The 20,728-nt window shown below is 47.7% G+C and overlaps 1 protein-coding gene across 9 annotated transcripts; it reads right to left on the reverse strand.

Annotated features, from left to right (window-relative positions):
- Window positions 1-1,572: 1,572 nt before the first annotated feature.
- Window positions 1,573-20,085, reverse strand: CHST12 (carbohydrate sulfotransferase 12). 9 transcript variants are annotated; one of them, XM_068566041.1, is made up of 3 exons: window positions 20,012-20,079; window positions 3,710-3,913; window positions 1,573-3,317 (listed from the first exon to the last, which is right to left on the reverse strand). In XM_068566041.1, exon 3 carries the CDS (start codon window positions 3,241-3,243, stop codon window positions 1,975-1,977), a length of 1,269 nt encoding a protein of 422 aa, XP_068422142.1. In that variant the 5' UTR covers window positions 3,244-3,317; window positions 3,710-3,913; window positions 20,012-20,079; the 3' UTR covers window positions 1,573-1,974. The 9 variants fall into 9 exon arrangements, with proteins under 9 accessions (XP_068422142.1, XP_068422137.1, XP_068422143.1 ...); XM_068566036.1 differs by having other exon boundaries at window positions 3,710-3,970; window positions 20,012-20,073; XM_068566042.1 differs by having other exon boundaries at window positions 20,007-20,072.
- Between the last annotated feature and the right edge of the window lie 643 nt (window positions 20,086-20,728).

A 20,728-nucleotide genomic window follows, 5' to 3' on the forward strand; every position in this document is an offset into this window, starting at 1 on the left:
GAAGACGGAGGCAAAATAAAGAATTTTAAGTTTATGGAATTGTTCAGTTAAATTGTCTAGTTGTACAGTATCAATTTAAACATTTTTATAGTATCTTAGCCGAAAAAAACATGGAGCCAAATTCCTCTACAAGATACCACTGTGTGGGTCAGGGAAATGGCACAGAATAAAAGGAATGAGTTCTCAGGCTCACGCCCCAGAAAGAGGCGAGGTGCGGGCTTCCGCTCTCTTCCTGGAGCCTGTCTCACCCCACCCGCACACACCCAGACCAGGAGGACCTTCTCTGCCATCACACCCTGAGTCATCCCTCCGGCGCAGGAAGCAGCTGGGGCCCTGGCACAGGAATCTGGGCGGCTGTGTGGACGCAGCTGGCATCCACTCCAACAGTCCCTGGGCCTCAACATCCTTGCAAACATGCCTCCGACACCCAGAGAAACCGACCTACTGGGTAACTATGCAAAGAACCAGGAATATAGAAAGAAGGAGATGTGGCCCTGTCCTTAAAAGGCTCACAACCCAATGAGTTTTGACATCTGTCTGAATATTCTCAAAATGAACACACTTCAGTGAAAAACTCCCAACAGAGGCAGATGCCTCTTCAGACAAGTATTCTAAAACTGGACTCCTCAAGTTTGTGTACTGGCTGCTGACTGTCTTACGGAAAGAAGGGAAGCTTCCAAAGGAAGTGGTGGTTTCTAATACTGTGGAGCCCCAAGCTGCAAGGTGAGCACCGGAGGCCCGGGCTCCAGCCACACACAGCACCACCTCGCAGCTGGGAAAAGCAGGGCCACCGCCCGCCAAGGACACCCGGGGGGAGGCCTTCCACGTGTTCTGCCAGCTCTTCAGGAACTGGGCGTCTAGGACCAAATGCTACAGATTAAGAAGACACGGTCGAATGTGATGCCCAAACGCCACGAAATGACCGCACGCTTCTCACCAATTACGGGTTCAGAGCAAAACCTGCAAAGGAATTTGAACCAGATGTTCAGAAAGAGCCTTCCTGGACCAGCAGACACCTTCACCAAGGCAGGGCCATCGAACACGAAGATCCCTGGGTCAGTCAAGTCCTCGAGGGAACGTCCCTGAAGCTGAACCGAACCAGCCAGCTTGGCAACGAGACTGCCACCTGAGCCTCGCCCTGCTGATGCTGGGGACGCATTCTAGGGATGAACTCCTACCACACCGTCCCTGCTACTGCAAACCCTTACGTCCGTGACTGGCAAATTAAAGGAGGCAGCTGGAGTGAAAATCCAGCCTCTGTCACTGTGACCTGGATGTACGATTTACCTTCGATATGATCTCAAGTATGAAACCCTTATTCACAGCCTTCCTTTTCACATGTATCACCTAATAAGAGAGCTTTCACTTTTGAAGGATTTGTCTGCTACCCTTGCACAAACACAGTTAATGCCTGATCTCAAATTCAAGTTCCTCCTTTTTGCTGAAGACAGCCATGAACCCTCCCTTCCTGAAATCGAGATTCTGAGGCCTAAGCGTCAGCCATTACGTCGCTTGGAGCCCCTTAATGAGCATCTGTCGCTCCAACGAAGTAACCACAAGCGCAGGCAGAAGGAGCAGATGTAACCTTTTACTCCACCATTTCCTTCTCCAGTTTTCATATTAAATATCTGAAATATATTAATCTTAAAAAACAATTATTAACACAGTACTCAGTGAATATAGGGAGGGAGTAAACAGCAAGTCTAGACTGCAAAATCGTAGGGTGTTTTACAAACTAGAGCATGGGTGTGGTCAGTTCCAGGTGTTTCCAGCTGACTCGCCAACAGGAGCACTGTGGAATTCTGCGATGTGTCACACCAGGAGAGAAACAAAGCCATATAAAAATATATGCGGCAACGCATTGTTCCATCCTCCGGGAGATGCTCACGGTACCACAGGCCCTTCATTCAGGTTTAAAGTAACAACACAAGCACTTTTTTTGTTTTTGGTGTTCAGGATTTTCCCCTAACGCCTTCAGTCCCTAAGTAGATGTTCAGGCTTGGGGTAGCCAAAGAGGACAAAATCGGCTTCGTAGAGTTTGTAAAGCTGCTGCCTCCAGGCCAGGGGAATTTTGGCGAACCAGCCTTCCTCCCAGCTGCTGGCAGTTCTGTTCCGGTAACTCGGGGGGAACTGGAGCAGCTTGTCCACCTTGAGAAGCCGGAGCAGCTGGGTGGCATCCTGGTCCAGGGTCTCCAGTTTCCCCACAAAGTCATAGTCTATCTGGCAGGGGTGGCAGAGGCGGTGCACCTGCCTCCAGTGCTCGTTGAAGGGCGCCAGCTTCTCGGTGTGAGGGTCCAGCAGGTACTGGATGAAGTTGGCGAAGGACACCTTGAGGCCAGCACTGAAGGCCTCGCTGACCGACTTGGGCAGGCTGGTGTGGTTGGAGTACATCTTCAGCATGGGGATGGCGAACTTCTGGTAGAACTCTTCATTCTCCAGCTCGAACTTGCTGCGGAAGGCCGAGATGAGGCGGACGAAGGGGTCCCGCACGAACAGGAACTTGGTGTACTTTTTCAGTTTAACCTTCATGAGGTGGCGGGAGAACTTCCCGTAGCGGCGCCAGAACTTGTTGAAAGTCAGGTGGGTGCTGGAGTTGTGGACGTACTCCCGGGGGATGTCCAGGGGGTCACGGTAGGGCATGCCCTGGTCCGAGAGGCTCTGGCTCAGGACGATCATCACGCGCTTCCAGTTGGTGCAGGCCACCTTGGGCACGTAGCAGTAGATGACCCCGTGGCGGTCGTCCACGATGAGGTGGTTCAGCTCGTAGTTGGGAATGTCATCGAAAGAGCGCTCCTTGGTGGGGAACACAAAGCTGGCGTTGGCGCAGAACCCCCTCAGCACGCTCCTCCGTTCGGCCTGCCGCCTGTCCGGGTCCGGGCTCTGCTGGGCGTCGTGGCTGGACCAGTCGTAGCCCCTCACACTCTCTTCCATGTTGCTGAGCACAGGCTTGCTGGAGGCCAGCACGGAGGGCTGCTCCACCTTTTTACCCAGAAGGACGTTCTGCTTCGCATGAGCACTGAGGAGCTTCTCCAAAATCTCCTCAATGCTGGCGGTGAAATACTTCTCGTCCCCTGGCTTGGGGCTGGGGAAGGGCTCCAGGATATGAGGCCTGGAGAGGGAAGTGTGCAGGTAGAAGTGGGCGGTGCCCATGTTGTCCCAGTACACGATGATCAGGAGGATCATGAAGACGGACCCCAAGACCAGCCACAGGCGGAAGAACCGGCTTTTGGTCATTGTGTCCATGGATGCGGGGGCCTCTTCCCCGGATCCTTTCACTTCAGCTTCCTGTAGAGACCGGACGCTGCCCTCCGAGGAAGCTGGAAGGCAACAGAAGCCAAGTTAAAGGTTAAGGGCCTCTCGCAGCCTGCGGTCCTGATAGGATGGTGCCTGCTGCCGTCTCAGACCGAGTGGCCCTGCTTTTCCCTCCCTCCTCCACACTCCGTGAGGTGGACTTTGGGGGGCTGCCTGATGGGGAGCTTCAGCTTCTCCAGGTGATGTTACCCATGAGGCTTAGGAAGGCCCAGAGGGTGAGTGTGACGGAGAGGAGATCCCTTACCACCGCACTGAAAGGGGGGAGGCCGGACCCAGACCAGCCCCCGGGCGGGAACGCAGACCCTCGTGAAGAGTGGGTGTGAGAATGAAAGGAGAGGCGCAGCGAAACAAAACATGGTAACAAGAAAGTTAAAGCTCAGTGCAATGCTGAACTCACCCCTTCTCCCGCCCAAACCCCTTCTTCTGTGCACACGTCATCCAAACAAACACTTGAGACGGGCCCCCGTGTGAGGCCGACAGCGTGCTGTGAGCGGTGCGGGCTTCTGCCGGCTCTCAGCCTCCTGGTCCACAGCACCTGTACGAGGAGGGGCTGTGCAGGCTGGAAGTGAGATTCGTGTCGGGGCTTCAGCTACCTGGAGGGCTGTCACGTGGGAGAGAGAGCAGCTTCAGAAGATACAACTCAGAAACTGAGTCGAGCCTAAGGAAAGAACACTAATAATTATAAGTGGGCCAAAACCCAGAATGGGCTGTTTTTTAAGCCATACTAGGACTTCTATCACTGCAGGCATCGGGGCACAGACAGACGGAGCACGTCTTGGGGTGTTCTAGGGGAGGGTCCCGCATTGTGCACCCTCTGGGACATCTCCCAGGGTACACCTCTGAGTCTATATTCCTCGTATGCATTCGACTATGTACCTGGTATCTAATACACTTTCATAAAATGAACCTAAAAGTTCATTAGGCAGAAATTTGGGTGCAGTCTCTATCCACCTCTGCAGCTGTGTTTCCTCTTAATTCACTTTTTTTAAATGGAAAAAGTAATACATACTTATGGTAAACAGGTCAGCAGACAAAGGGTGGTGTGGGCTTCTACACCAAAGGAGCTGAAACGACCATCTGACAGAGAAGAGTACGTTCTCTGGTCATCGTCACCTTCATGTAGTGTTTCCTGAGCCCTAAGAGCTCGTCATGTGCTCCCACGGAAAAAGGAAGAGCAGAAAAATCTGGGGACCCCTACCCTGAGGGGCGGCGATCACACCTCCTCTCACCCACTCAGGGCTGTCGGCCATGTGCTAGAGTCACACAGCTGGATATGTATTGTATGTTATATATTTATTATATAATTATTACACATTATAAAGGTAATAACCACACTACAAACATCTTGAAACAGGAAACAGGATTACAGGTGAAATATCCTGCTGTCTCTTGCACAACTGCTGCTGGTACTTTAGCTCATTCCCTTCGAGTGGGTCGTGGGTGTGAGTGGAATAAGAACAAGCAACACTGCAACAGCTTTTAATACCCTTTTAATGGTAATGGTTAGGATCACACAGTTTTACAGCCTATTTTTAAAACTAGATCATAAGCACCCCATGTCATTAAAGTTTTCAAGACCATCCCTTCTCAAGGATGTGCAAGGGCGAACAGTTTATAAAGATGAAGGTGAAACCATATTAAAAAAAAAAAGTTTGCCAAAGGCTGAGAAAGCAGCAAAGGGAAAAAGTAACTTAAAATGTCAAGTGATTTAACAGATCAGTTTTCAGTTTTCAGATCAAGACTAATAAACAGAGTAGAGATGACGCAGCATCACAGTTACATCTTGTGGACACAGGCACAGCCACAGATCAAGGATCGTGCTGTCGGCCACATACTTATAATGCTAAGTACCAGAACTACCTGGCCTGATAACCTAAATACCTTGACTTCTTTTTCAGCCAAAAGGTAGTATATGCACATTAATAAATGCCAGTGCCTACAACATTTTGTAAAAACTCTGACTCTCTTTACTAATAATTTAATAAGACTTCAATTTAATTGCAAGGAAAAGACATGGTCAAATATTTTTTGGATAATTACTATATATTGATAACATCTTCTTAACAGCAGCTGCCATTTATCGACCTCTTACTGTGTGTCAGGCACTAAGATGCGCATTTTACACACGTATGTTACTGCAGGCCCTCTGCACACAGTCTGGGGCGGGGGTGCAGCATAATCCTCTTACAGTTGAGAAACTGAGGCCAATCAGCACATGAAAAGATGCTCAATGTCACTAATCATTAGAAAAATGCAAATCAAGACCACAGGAGACACCACCTCACACCCAGCAAGATGGCTACTGAAAACAAAAACAAAAACAAAAACAAGAACAAAAAAACCCAAACCAGAAAATAACAAGTACTGGTGAGGAAGAGAAGAAGGTGAAACCCTTGTACACTGTGAATGGGAGTGTAAAATGGTGCAGTCACTGTGTAAATAGTATAGAGGTTCCTCAAAAAATTAGAAATAGAACTGCCATATAAAGTTACCATGTGATCCAGCAATTCCACTTCTGGGTCTATACCCACAAGAATTGAAAGCAGGGTCTGGAAGAGATATTTGTACACCCATGCTCACAGCAGCGTTACTCACAGTAGCCAAAAGGCGGAAGCCACCCATGTCCATCGACGGGTGAATGGATAAACAAAATGTGCTCCATCCATACAATAGATTATTATTCAGCCTTAAAGGGAAGGAAATTCTGACACCTGCTACAACACAGATGAACCTTGAAGACATGATGCTCAGTGAAATAAGCCAGTCACAGAAAAGGACAAATAGTGTGTGATTCCACGTATATGAGGTCCCTGGAGGAGTCAAATTCATAGAGACAGAAAGTAGAAGGTGGGGGCCAGGGGCTGTGGAGGGGGATGGGGAGTCAGTGTTTAATGGGGACAGAGTCTCAGTTTGGGAAGATAAAATGAGTTCTGGAAATGGATGATGGTGATGGTTGCACAACAATATGAATATGCTTGATGTCACCGAACTGTACACTTAAAAATGGTTAAGGTGGTAAATTTTATGTTACGTGTGTTTTACCACAATAAAAACAAATTGGAGGGGAAAAAATGAATTAGAGCTGTAACAGTGGACTTGGAGGAATTTCCAAGAGGTATTGTTGAATGAATAAGGCAGACGTAGGACAGTGCGAAAAAAATAAACAAAGCTAAATATGGTAGAGAGCTGTAACGGAGGCTAAACTTGGAGCCTGCTGCCGAAGCCACAAGTTACCCATACAACCTTGTGCAAAAGCTCCACAAGCCGACTTTACCTGCAATTTGCTTATTAAGCAAACAAAGGTTTAAAAATTTATAATTGGGGGGCTGTTGCACAAAAGCAAGACAGGTCTTCCCCTGGGACAGCCAAAACCCTGTCTGGTTATTCAGTGGGGAGACTGGTCCCAAGAGCCTTGTCTTGCCCTGGAGTGCTGCCACGTCACAGCCCCTTCCAGGCCTTTCTAAATCAAGGGGATGAGCGCCTACACACCAAGCTGAGGCAGCATTTACCGATGAAGCTGAGGCCATGGTTCATTTTTAACATCAAGGAACAGGGCAGTCCTTTGTGTTGTCATTTCTAACCTCAAACATGCCACAAAAACAGCTTGGAAACAAGACTGGCTGAGTCTATTAAATGGCCTGTGAGAGTAGTCCTTTGAGAAGAAAGGACTGTGGCTACTTTAAAATATGCATGGAGCACAAGTTCCCAGTTTCTCGGAAGAGTGGAGAATAGAGTCAAGACTACCACATAGCATCGCCAGCAACAAGTTTTACTTTTTAAAAGGGAGCAGGACATCTAGGAATTTCTGGCCCAGGTGCCTGGGCAGCTCAAGCTGGACAATCTGGGTAACACTTCCTTGTCTTCTGGGGGTGAGAGCAGCACAGTGGGGAAAGCCAGGCTGAGAACCGAAGACTGCTTCAAAAACATGTCGGGGGGGGCTTCCCTGGTGGCGCAGTGGTTGAGAATCTGCCTGCTAATGCAGGGGACATGGGTTCGAGCCCTGGTCTGGGAAGATCCCACATGCCGCGGAGCAACTAGGCCCGTGAGCCACAACTACTGAGCCTGCACGTCTGGAGCCTGTGCTCTGCAACAAGAGAGGCCGCGATAGTGAGAGGCCTGCGCACCGCAACGACGAGTGGCCCCCGCTTGCCGCAACTAGAGAAAGCCCTCGCACAGAAACGAAGACCCAACACAGCCAAAAAAAAAAAACAAACTATAAAAATAAATAAATAAATAAAAGATTACTTTAAAAAAAAAAAACAAAACAAAACATGTCAGGGAACAACGATGACCTCATAATTTTTCATTCAAAAATAAGGGCATTGTTTCCGAACATAAATCTCCCACTATTTCAAAATGCAGTCAACAAAAAGCCCCAGAAGTCTTGAAGAAGCAGAGCAGGAAGAACCTTCACAGAGGAAGTGATCTACGATTGGCTGATGCATATCAGTCTCAGGCTTCTGCCCGCAGCAATAGAACTGACAGCAAAGTCTATCCAGAAGTTTCATCTTTGGGGGGCTGGTTTTCTACAAGGGTTTTGTCAAAGGCCCTTGTAAACACTACTGATGAAGAGAATTAGGTTGGGTTTAAACCAAAACACTGTGGCTAGGCAGAGTTGTTTCTTAGCTCAAGGTGGGGTTGTTAAACATTTCTTCTCACACATGGCAGGGTATGATGCCAGGGGTAGCCTGGCAGCCCCAGGAAGCAAGCACCCCGTGCTGGCCGCCCACATAAGGCTGCTGGTCTCAAGGAGCCTTCACACCAATAGCAGGCAAGAATCCGGGAAGATGGGGTGGTGTGCAGCAGAAAGCTGAGGGCTGACCTCCCTCACGCTCAGATGTGTGTCATCCTGACATATCTAGAATAGAGGGCCACAAGGCCAGACGCATACTAAGACCCGTATAAGGGCACTTCCCAAAATTTGATAGCAGAACTGACAACTACAGTACAAAAAGGTCAGGTGGTATATGCTGGTTAATTTTACGTGCCAACTTGACTGAGCTATGGCTGCCCAGGTAGTTGGTCACACATTCTGGGTACGTCTGTGAGGGTGCTTCTGGAGGAGATTAATGTTTGAATCGGTAGGCTGAGTAAAGCAGACGGCCCTCCCCAGTGTGGGTTAGCCTCATCCGATTTGCTGAAAGCCTGAATAGAACAAAAAGGCGGAGGAAGAGAGAATTCCCTCTCTCCACCTGACTGTCTTGGAGCTGGGACACCGGTCTCACGCCTTCAGACTTGGACGAGTACTAGAAGTCTCACCAGAAGTCTTCCTGGTTCTCAGGCCTTCAGACTCAGACTGGAGCACACCAGCAGCTCTCCTGGGTCTGAGCTGCTCAGCTTCCGTGACCCTGTGAGCCAATTCCTCATGATAAGTCTCTTTACACACACACACATACCTTATTGGTTCTGTGTCTTTGGAGAACCCTCACTAATATATCAATATTTATTTTGTCATATGGACTGGGGTTTGTGTGTGTGTGTGTGTGTGTGTGTGTGTGTATTTACTACACATGATAGATACAAGTGATCAAACCAGTGAGAATTAAACAGTGGGTGGTAATAGATGGAAATTAATGTATCTACCATGGTGGAAAGGAATGTTAAATGCAGAGAATTTCAGCCACTATCCAATACAAGTATTCCAGAGGGAGAGGCTGAGATTCATTTTTTTCCCATAGAGATAGCCTGTTATTCCAGCACCATTTGTTTAAAAGACGGTTCTTTCCTGATTAAATCACTTTAGCACCTCGCTTTTTTTTCCTTTTTAAGTCAGGTTTATTGAGGTATGATTTATACACAATAAAACGCACTCTTTTTAACTGTACAGTCTGATGCATTTGGGCAAATGTACACTATAATTAAGATATAGAACATCTTCATCATCCCCCAAAGTTCCATTATCCTCCCCCAACACCCAGCTCCAGGCAGCTACCAATCAGTTTTCTGTTCTATAGCTCTGCCCTTTCTAGAATGTCACATAAATGGAATTATACAGGAAGTAGCCTCTTGTATTTGGCTTCCTTCTCTTAGGAAGATGCTTTTGAGATTTGTCCAAGTTGTTGCTTGTGTCACTGCTGGGCAGTACCCCACTATATGGATATACCACTATCTGTTTATCCATTTACCAACTGATGAACTTTGGAGTTAGCTCTCCTTTTTGGCTATTATGAAAAAAAATTGATGTCAACTTTTTTTGCATACAGACTAGTTTTTTTTTATGCCGAGACTTTCAAAAAGTCAAAAAGATTGTATTAAAAAATATCAAGCAGATTTTTAACCTCCTGGAAGGTTCTGTAAGATCCATAACAGTAGATGTTCTGTAATAAAGCTTAGAGACTCTATTTAAAGACCAAACTGACCATCAAAATATGATATACAAATCTTAGATTATCAATACTTTTTCAATTATAAAATTTTACGGGCTCAAGTGATTATAGCAAGTTTGCAGGACACAAGGTTAATAAACAAAAGTCAACCACTTTCCTATATATCAGCAATGAACAAGTGGAATTTGAAATTAAAAACACAATTCCATTTGTTAGCACCCCCCCAAAAGTAAAACACTTAGTATAAATCTAACAAAATATGTACAAGATCTATATGAGGAAAACTACAAAATTCTGATGAATGAAATCATCAGAAGAACTAAGGAAATGAAGAGATATTCCATGTTCAAAGTGCTAAAGGACAGGAAGACTCAATATTGTCAAGATGTCCATTCCTCCCAACTTAATCTATAGATTAATCCCAACCAAACTCCCAGCAAGTTATTTTGTGGATATCAACAAACTGTTTCTCAAGTTTATATGGAGGAGCCAAAGACCCAGAATAGCCAACACAATATTGAAGGAGAAGAACAAAGCTGGAAGACTGATGCCGCCTGACTTCAAGATTTACCATAAAGCTACAGTAATCAAAATGGCGTGGTATTGGCAAAAGAATGGAGAAGTAGATCACTGGAACCGAACAGATAGCTCCGAAATAGACCCCCATATAGTCAACTTATTTTTAACAAAGGAGCAAAGGCAATACAAGGGAGCAAAGACAGTCTGTTTCTGCAACAAATGGTACTGGAACAACTGGGTATCATGTGTAAAAAAAAAAATAAATAAAAAAAACAATCTAGACACAGACCTTCAAAAAAACTAACTCAAAATGGATAATATGGGGCTTCCCTGGTGGCGCAGTGATTGAGAATCTGCCTGCCAATGCAGGGGACACGGGTTCGAGCCCTGGTCTGGGAAGATCCCACATGCCGCGGAGCAACTGGGCCCGTGAGCCACAACCACTGAGCCTGCGCGTCTGGAGCCTGTGCTCCGCAACAAGAGAGGCTGCGATAGTGAGAGGCCCGCGCACCTCCTGCGATGAGGAGTGGCCCCCGCTTGCCACGACTAGAGAAAGCCCTCGCACAGAAACGAAGACCCAGCACAGCCATAAATAAATAAATTAAAAAAAAAAAAAAAAAAAAAAGGATAATAGACCTAAATGTAAAATGTAAAACTATAAAACTCCTAGAAGGTAACACAGGAGATAACCTAAATGACCTTGCGTATTGTGATGCCTTTTAGATACAACATCAAAGACAATATCCATGAATGAAATAACTGTCCACACAAAGATCTGTACAAGAATGTTCATTGTGGCTTTACTCAAAATAGCTACAAACTGAAAAGAACCCAGAGGTCCATCAACAAGTGAATGAATAAACAAGCTGTGGTGTACTCATTCAGTGGAAAACTACTCAACAATAAAAACGAGTGAACCACGTACTCACACATCAATACATGCAACAACATGGATGAATCCTGCAGATATTACACTAAACAAAAGTACCCAGACACAAAAGAGTACATACCACATGATTTCATTTATACAAAGGTTATAAAAGGCAAAAATAGTGACAGAAATCATAGACTGCAAAGGGACAGGAGGAAATCTGGGTGATGGAAATGTTCTATTATATTGTTTGTAGTGGTAGTTACACAGGTAGATATATCTGTCCACATTCATGGAACTGTACACTTGCAATGTGTGCATTTTATTGCATGTAAATTATACCTCGATACATTTGATTTCAAGGGGAAAAAAATGTGAGCAGTCTTATTAAGTCAATCACCAGGAGCTAAAACTTTTCTCTTCAGCACAAACACTATGAACTAACCAGCTGTCACTGATTGCTACAACACAGGATAAAGACACCAGCACTGAAGCCCTACACAGACATTTGGAGATCAGGAAGAAAAGGAAAGGAATTCTGAGGCCAAGTCCAGTCTCTGCTGAGTGGCCTGGGATATCTCTTCAAGTGTGAGTTTCAATTCTTCACCTATAAAACAAGAACAATCAAGGTCTTTCTGCTAACCGGAGCTACTGAGAGGACGAAAATGAGAACATAACAGCTAAGTGTTTTGTAAAATAGTAAAGCATGTTCTTTAGACTATACCACTGGCCTTATTTATCTTTCTATTTCATCTGGCCCTCAAATATTTGTATCATATAAATATAACATTATTTTTATTATTACTCATGCTTTCTACCAATAGCCAGTTATCAGCAAAGAAGAATGCTATGATTTCAATTAATTTTATAATAATAACAATAGCTAATATGTTTTCCAAAGTGCTGTTATAGGCCTTGCGTATCTTAACTTATTTAATCCTCACAGTAATTGTGATAAAGTTAGGGCAAAACAGCCAGGCAACTTACCCAAGTGTGTACACAGCTACAACTGTTCAGAGCTGGCATTTGAACAACTGATTTGAGAGCCTACCTTCCCAACCACTACAGTCTACCAGTCTCTACAGTAAACATTTAATGCAGAATTGGTTGGTTTTTCTAGACACTCAAATTTTTATTACCTTTATTTCTGAGAAAATTTGCTTTTCCTTGTCCAAATAACCAACTTCTGAGCATTAAATCAAGTGACATGACCTTCACTAAGAAGTCCAGGGGGTTTCCCTGGTGGCGCAGCGGTTGAGAATCTGCTTGCCAACGCAGGGGACACGGGTTCGAGCCCTGGTCTGGGAAGATCCCACATGCCGTGGAGCAACTAAGCCCGTGAGCCACAACTACTGAGCCTGCGCGTCTGGAGCCTGTGCTCTGCAACGGGAGAGGCCCGCGCACCACGATGAAGAGTGGCCCCCGCTCGCCGCAACTGGAGAAAGCCCTCGCACAGAAACGAAGACCCAACACAGCCAAAAATAAATAAATAAATTTAAAGTTAGGGAAAAAAAATAAAGAAGTCCAAGAATGTTTCAAGTTTTATTCATTTATGCTACTGGCAAAGAGACCAGAAACTACCTACTTCTTTTCCAGCTTTGCAAAGGCAAATAATTCACTAAGGTTCTCATGACTGTAGTCAACAGAAATTTGGAAAGTTTGTTAGTGGTCTCAACATTTACTCTCCGCACCCTGTATGGCCCAGCCCTGCAACTGATGCTTTGGTGTTGGATTAAAACCCCCATTGTAAGGTGTATTTTCACTTCCGTGCCACCAGCACTGGGGGTTTATTTGCTCATAAAATTACTTCACTTGTATTCGGTTAACCCTGAGAACTAAATCTGACAGTGTATCCAAATAAAAATAAGTAATAAATGGGCACATTGATGAGAATGAAAGGTTGATGTCCGTCCCAGAAGACCTGAATGAAAACTGAGCCCAAACTTGGCCTTTGAAATAAAGTAACTTCCCACAGAGGTGGCCCACAGCACACTTGGCTATCTGCTCACATTGGTGTCTTCGTCCCTGGTCTCTAAGCCCCGTCGGTACCTCACAAGTAGGCAGGGTATTAGTGTAGGCACACCAGTCCCATATTCCCAAACTAGATTTCAAGTTCTTAGGAGACAGGGATCATGTCTACTATATCTTCTATATTCCTCGCAACACTCAAATATTTGTTGCATGGTATTTGACTCTGGAATCCAAATAACTCATTTCCCAGAGTTAAGTCAATTCAAAGAAATTATTTCAAGGGAAAATAGATAATAAATTTCACTATGATTCGCTTAAGAACCTGATTAGGGCTTTACCTTCAAATATATGTAGACCCTAACCCCTCTACTGCCCTACCTCCTCTGTGCACCCCGCCCCCCAGGCCACCACCAGCTCTCACCTGTGTTACTGCAACAGCGTCCGACTTGTTCTCTCACCTCCGCTCTCCTGCCCATACTATCCTCTTTAAACCCAGCAGCCACGGTTACGGTTCTGCTAAAAGTCAGATCATGTCATGGCCCTGCTCAAAACCCTCCAATCTTTGGAGTCCAACAGCTTCCCATTTCCAGTCCTTACAATGGCCCATGACAAGCCCTATATGGCTGGGATCCCACACTCTCATCCCCTTTACTCCCCGTCACTGGCCCCACTCTAGCCACAATGGCCTCCTTGCTGCTCATCAGCTACACCAAGCAGGCTCCCACTGCCTAGCCTGCACACACCCAGGGAATCCTGTGGCTCAACCTGGCACCTCCTTCTGATCTCCGCCTGAAGCTCACCTCATCAGTGAGGGCTTCCCTGATCACTCCCCACCCTGCATGCCCCATCCTCCGTACCTGCTTTTTCTCCATGTCATTTGTCATTACCTCCAATATTATATATTCACTGGTTTATTTGCTTATGGTCTATCTGCACTAGAATATAAACTTTAGAAGGGAGGTACCTGACCCTTCAGCGTTTGTCATAGTTGTAGCCTCAAGGCTATGACTAGTGCTTGGCATACAGTAGGTACTCAATAAAGAGTTGTTATGCTAACAAAAACAGATGAACATGACTGACCCTGATTTCATAATTTCTGAAACTGGGTGATAGGTAAAGAAGGGTTCATAAAACTATTATCTCTACTTTTTAAAAATATATTATTTATTTATTTATTTTTGGCTGTGTTGGGTCTTTGTTGCTGCGTGAGAGCTTTCTCTAGTTGCGGCAAGCAGGGGCTACTCTGTTGCGCTGTGCGGGCTTCTCACTGCAGTGGCTTCTCTCCTTGTGGAGCACAGGCTCTAGGCGCGCAGGCTTCGGTAGTTGTGGTTCTCGGGCTCTAGAGCGCAGGCTCAGTAGCCGTGGCACACGGGCTTAGTTGCTCCGTGGCATGTGGGATCTTCCCAGGCCAGGGCTCAAACCCGTGTCCCCTGCATTGGCAGGCAGCTTCTTAACCACTGCGCCACCAGAGAAGTCCCTATTATCTCTACTTTTGGATATGTTTTACAATTCCTTTATAACAAGTTAAAAGAAAAGAAAAAAGCCAAAGAAAGCACCAAATCTCCGATATGTGACCACAGGCAAGAGACAGGATACAGAGAACAATGACAATAATGGAGAGGAAATAAGAACAAGCAAACCCTCCCTGATAAGAAAGCCAGCCTGGTGAGTGACCTAGCTGCACACAAAAGAGGCAAGAGTCTGGCCTCTTCTTTCATCAGAGTTGGAAGCTTACTGCTTTGCCTTTATTTTGATCAACATTATGCATGTATGCTAAAGGATTAAATTGTCCCAGGAGTTTACTACACACACAGTCCCCAGTCCCTTTCTTTCTCATTACCCACCTCCATCTTTCTGTCTCATTCTTCTTAGCCGAATCTTTTGGTGTCACCACCTGCCTCTAAGCAACAGCCCTGGGCGATAACCGATGGTTCAGCCTGAGCATCATCTACTGACTTCCCCAAATGGTGGCAGGCAGCTGGCAGAAAGGTAGTCTCTCGTTCCTCCCCTGGGCCCTCCCAACAACCATGCCCTTCCCATCTCCACGCCTCCTCCAGACAGGCATATCATCATTTTAATTAGAGCAATATTCTATGTTTACATAAATTATTATCATTGCGCAAAGGCTATTCACAGCTGAGCCTTGCAGTACACCGTAATTATCTTTCTCTCCTGAACAACGGCTTATTTTCCCTGGAACTAGTTAACAGTCTTGTGTTTTCGCTTGTTTTGCTTTCTATGTACTTAATCTCTAATACAGCCCCAACTCTGCCAACTGTCTAAATCTCCTCTCCAGATGTTCCAGAGCGTCAGGTGCCCCATCAATTTCACATTCCCCAAAAAATCTCTTTGAGGAAACTTCGAGGCTCAGGTCACAAGATACCTGCTCTCATGCCTGGTGCCTGGCGCCTGGCCTGGCTGGCATCCTAGCCTCTCCATCTCATCCAGCAGATTCTTTTCACCTCTCCTCTGAGGATGACCCTGTCTCCTCTAGCCTGTCTCTCCAGATTCATCACCTCATTCTGGGAGAGTATGCCTGCCAGTCACTTCTTTAAAAAATACATGAGACAAATTTTTGGAGCATTTGTGAAAATATCTTTATTATATCCTCCTTTGCCTGAGTTTGGAATTCAAGGTGGAAAATATTTTCCTTCAGAATTTTGAAAGTAATGGTCTCTCGTCTCCCAGCTTCCAATGTTCCTGTAGATGGGTTCGGAGTCATTCTGCGTCATCCCGTGATGACCTGTTGGTGGCCTGTCTTTATTCTTTCTCAGAAGCTAGCATGATCTTCTTTGTCCAGAGTTCTGAAATTTCACCACAACGTGTCTTGGAGTGAGTGTGCACGTCTCCCTCGCCATGTGAACTCTCACCATTCAAATTCTGAAACAGCTTCAGATGCGCTTCCAAATAAACCTGCTTCCCAAACTCTTACTAGTCACTGTTAGAAACTCGGTATCCCTCCCTATACAAACTTGCTGCCCACACTCTGAATATCCAAACTGGGAAGTGAGTAGACAGGTGAGTGAAGGATACCTGCATTTTCATCCACGGTGCTGGTCACTCAGTGGGCCCCCTTCAATGCAGAAAGTTTTGGTTCTAGGATTTACCTTATCATTTTGTGGATGATTTTATCCCATTTTATTTCTTGCTGAAACTGTTATTATTCAGCTGTCAATTGCCTAATCTGATGCTTTAATTTTTTTTTTCTCTCATTTTCCATCTCTTTGTTTTTCTGTTGTATATCCTGAGTTCTCAACCTTTTCACCTACTGAGTTTTTTATTTCTTCCACTGTATTTTTTATATCCATGAGTTATCTTTTTGGATTTCTGAATGCTCCTTTTAAAAAAAAAAAAAAAAAAAAAAGAGCATCCTGTTCTTGTCTCTTGCATGCAATATTTTCTATCTCCGTGTGTGTATTAGTGACAGTATGCTTTTTAAGTGTGCTTCCTGCACACTCTCTATTGCTTCCAAGTGTGTGTTATGATCACTATCTTCCAAATCAGGGGTTTCTTCACTTGTCCTTGGTTATCTATTCCTATTTAAGGGGTAGGGGATTAAAAGAACTTGGGAGCTCTGGACCCTAGAAAGGGGTTATTAATTATGAGCTTCATTAGTGAGTGATCCAGCTGGGCCTCCTTACTGTGGACCCCCTGATGTCACTATTTTTAGGTCCTTTCTCAGGCTACTCACTTTCCCCAAAGACTCTTCCATTCTCCTGCCTGGAAGGAAAAGTACCAACTGATAGTGTTCCGGGAGCCGAGCAGGTCCCATTCGCTTCATCCTCTTGGGTTCAGTACAGCGGTCCAGCCCCTCTGCCCCACTCAACTGCAACCGGTGCTTCCTATTCCTCTCTGAAATACTTTTAAAGTTCTCTAAACAGTTACAGAAACCACCACCTTGGTTAACTACAGGAAGTATTGAGTTACTGAGCCAGTTATCATTAAGCACACGTGTTAGCAAATGACTGGAGAACCATCAGCCCTGGCTGCAGCCACAGACCCACTAAGTAAGCGAGAAACTAACCACTGCTTTCTGGAGAAGAAGATAAAGAAACAATCTAAAAATTGAAACTACAGGCTGAAGTTTAAGAAAAAGTATAAACCAGCAGCACTTGTTTCAGTGTTATCAATAACCAGTCTCTTATCCAGGAATGGCACTTCAGCCTTGAGACCTTTCTAGAATAGAATCACCCGCTAGCCTTGGTGACTGCACGGTAATGACAGTAAACTGCACTTCCACTGTCAGCCATCCAACATGCTTCTCTTCTGCCATCTATCCCTTTCCGGCTGGATTCCCCAGGATTCCATCCCCGGACACATTCTTTCTCTCCAAGAGCACATCTCACCCAGGAAGGCCCACAAGTACTGCAAACTCTACACGTCTAAACATCAAACGCAGTTTAGCCCCTTCCTTCTCCGGACCTGCTCCACTGTTCCTTATCTCAGGTACCAGCCCCGTCCTCAGCACCCAAGTGAGAAACCTTGGTCGCTTTCGCCGTTTTCCTTTCCCTTTCACCGCATCCCACAGAGTGCCATCGCACTGTGGATTCTCCTGCTTGTTTCAAGCTGACGCCCTTCTCGACTCTCAGCCACTGTCCTGACCCACACCCTCTTCAAATGTACCCAACTCAGTCTCCGTCTCCTGATACCCTGGACCTAGCCTCTGTTCTCACTGGTGTTACTCTTCTAAAACGCATCTCTCACATCCCGCCCAAAACCCTGACCACTCCTCACCAAAAGGATAAAAGTCCAAGCTCCCCGGCACAGCATTCAAGGCCCTTTGGTCAGAAGCCTCTTTCTGACCTTAGCCTCCATTTCAATCCTCAAACCCCATCCCACAATGAACACAGGGACTCACTGCTCCGTCCCCCCAAACGTCCCATTCACTTCCACGCCTCCACATACCCTGCTGCCTCCACTTGGAATGTTCTCCCCAAACTTCACTCGTCTCTCAAGGTCCAACTCGTATGTCACCTCCACTATGGAAAACTTCTGCAACACCAAGAAACAAGTTTAGCTGCTCCCTCTTTCTTCACACTTTGTAAACACCTAGATGACAGCACTAATCACATGGTATTACAGTCAGGCTAATCATATTACCAGCATCTAGCCCAACCTGGCGTCTTACAGATGATGAGAGGCTCAATGTGTGCTCAGATAATGAAGTAGGTGCACACTGAGTGACTAACAGTGAACAGTGCTGCTGGCCGGAAAACAACAGCCCAAAGTCTTATAAACCATCTGGCAAGAAAATTAAACATCCATGCATGTCCATGCAGGCACTCTCTAAGTTCTCAGTAGGGCTACCTTCAGGTAACACTTTCCTTGGCGTCAGCTGACACTTTTGGTGGGAATCATGTTGCAATATATGTGTATCAAATCAACACTTTGCACATCTTAAACTTATACAACGTTAATCAATTATACTTCAATTTTTAAAAGTTTTCCCGGACTTCCCTGGTGGCACAGTGGTTAAGAATCCCCCTGCCGACGCAAGGGACACGGGTTCGACCCCTGGTCGGGGAAGATCCCACGTGCCGCGGAGCAACTAAGCCCGTGCACCACAACTACTGAGCCTGCGCTCTACAGCCCGCGAGCCACAACTGCTGAGCCCGCGTGCCACAACTACCGAAGCCCACGCGCCACAACTACCGAAGCCCATGCGCCACAACTACTGAAGCCTGCACGCCTAGAGCCCGTGCTCCGCAACTAGACAAGCCACCGCAATGAGAAGCCCGCGCACCACAATGAAGAGCGCTCGCTGCAGCTAGAGTAAGCCCGCGCGCAGTAACGAAGACCCGAGGCAGACAAATAAATAAATAAATAAATAAATAAATAAAACTGCCGCCTCTCAAACCACTTAAAAAAAAAAAAAAAAAAAAAGTTTTCCTAATATCTCCTTTTTCACACTGACACCAGCCCTGAGTCACCTTCCCAAAGCCAGGTGTTCACAGAGAAGGGCTAAACTGTGCCCTGGTTTGGGGGCAGGTGAGGACCAGCTGAGCTGGTTCCCAGCTGCCCCCTGCCCGGACCCACACGTGTGGGGACAGTACCCTCAAAGATGCGCTTGCATCCGCTCTGCCCCCCAACCCACATTGTCATTCATCCCGGGTCTCCTGAGTCTCTCCGGCGTCGAATTATAACATAAATAATTCAATAATCACGGGAACACTACGGCTTGTTGTGCTCCGCGCCAGACGGAACCTCGGCTCCAGCCAACGGCTTGCGGGACATGTCTTGGTGGCTAAGAGCCCGAATGGAAGATATAAGTCCTACTGTTAGCGACTAATACATGGCTTCCTTTCGCTGCTTCTGGAGCAAAGGGTCATCTGAGTGGTACTCTTCCAGGACGCGCCCGCATCCGCCGGGTCTGCAGTCACAGGTCCGCGGTCAGCGGGACGGGGAAGTGCCCACGGCGAGCCAGGGCACCGGGGCGGGGGCTCCCCCCCTGCACGAGGCTGGTGGAGGGACCCGTGCGCCCGGGCGTCCACTCTCGGTCCCCGCGCACGGAGACCCCCCCAAGGGCTCCCTGGAACCCCGCGCGCCTGCTCCTCCCTCCACACGCCCGACCAGCCCAATGGGGAAGCTGACAAGCGTGCAAGGAGGATTCCCCCACCCCCGCCGCCGCCGACCCCCCTGCAGGGCCGATGCCGGGCGGCCAGAAACGGGCGGGGACCAGCCCCGACGGCGGCAGCTGACCACAGCCGCGAGCCCCACCGCGGATGGGCGGCGCGCCGGGCGCCCCACGCCCCGTCCAGGTCTCCCTCATCCCCACAGGACCGGGGCTCAGAGACGGTGCGAGCCCGGCCAAGGTCACACAGCGATGGCGCGGGGGCTCGGCCCGGAGCCGCGCCGGACCCGCCCAGGCAGCTGAGGGGGCAGGACCCGCCGCGCCGCCGGGACCCCCGCCCCGCGCCCCTCGCCTCACCTTACCTCACCCTGCGCCCCTCATCTCGCCCCGCGTCCCTCGCCTCACCTCGCGCGCCCCTCGCCTCACCTCCTCTCACCTCACCTCGCGCCGCCGCTCGCGCCTCCACCGCCTCACGAACGGCGGACCCTCTCGAGGCCGCCCCCCCACCGGCCCCGCCCCCCCGCCCCTCTTCTCGCGAGAAATCGCGGCCCACGGAGAGGCCACGGAGGCCGAGGATCACCCCCTCAGTGCGCCTGCGCCCTCCGCACCGCCCGGGGCCTCCCCAACCAGTGCCATGTGGCGCCGTATTTACGGCCGGGAGCGGCCCCGCCCCCGGCCGCGGGGAGCCCCGCCCCCTCCCTGCGGCCAATCCGGTGCTGCCCGGCGCCCGAGGCCAGCGAGGCGTTGCAGACTCTCCGGTCCGGCGGGCCAGCACTTAGGCAAAACCTGCTGTCTACAGGACCCGTTCGCGAGCGCCGACTGCCTGCTGAGGATCCTGCTGCCGGGCCCTGTGTGGCCTTGGGCAAGTGACTGAACCTCTCTGAGGTTGTGTCCAAGTCCATCAGTAGGGTCGTGACTTCAGCCTGCAGGGAGCTAGTGACACCAGATGAGAGGGTGCGTGCAAAGCGCTGAGCAAGATGCCTGATGCATCGTCAGCACTCCCATCGTGGTTCTTACTGATTTTTTAAATTGTAAAATACCCATAACATATTGCCATCTTAACCATTTTAAGTGTGCCGAGGGGCATTAAGTACATTCACATTTTGTGCAGCCGTTTCCACTGTTTGTCCGCAGAACTTTTTCTGTCAGTGAAGTTGT

Source organism: Eschrichtius robustus, chromosome 16 (assembly GCF_028021215.1).
Source record: "Eschrichtius robustus isolate mEscRob2 chromosome 16, mEscRob2.pri, whole genome shotgun sequence".
NCBI lineage: Eukaryota > Metazoa > Chordata > Mammalia > Artiodactyla > Eschrichtiidae > Eschrichtius > Eschrichtius robustus.

Coding starts and splice junctions, on each gene's coding strand:
- CHST12 (XM_068566043.1), bottom strand. CDS start 3,243: ATGGACACAATGACCAAAAGCCGGTTCTTCCGCCTGTGGCTGGTCTTG.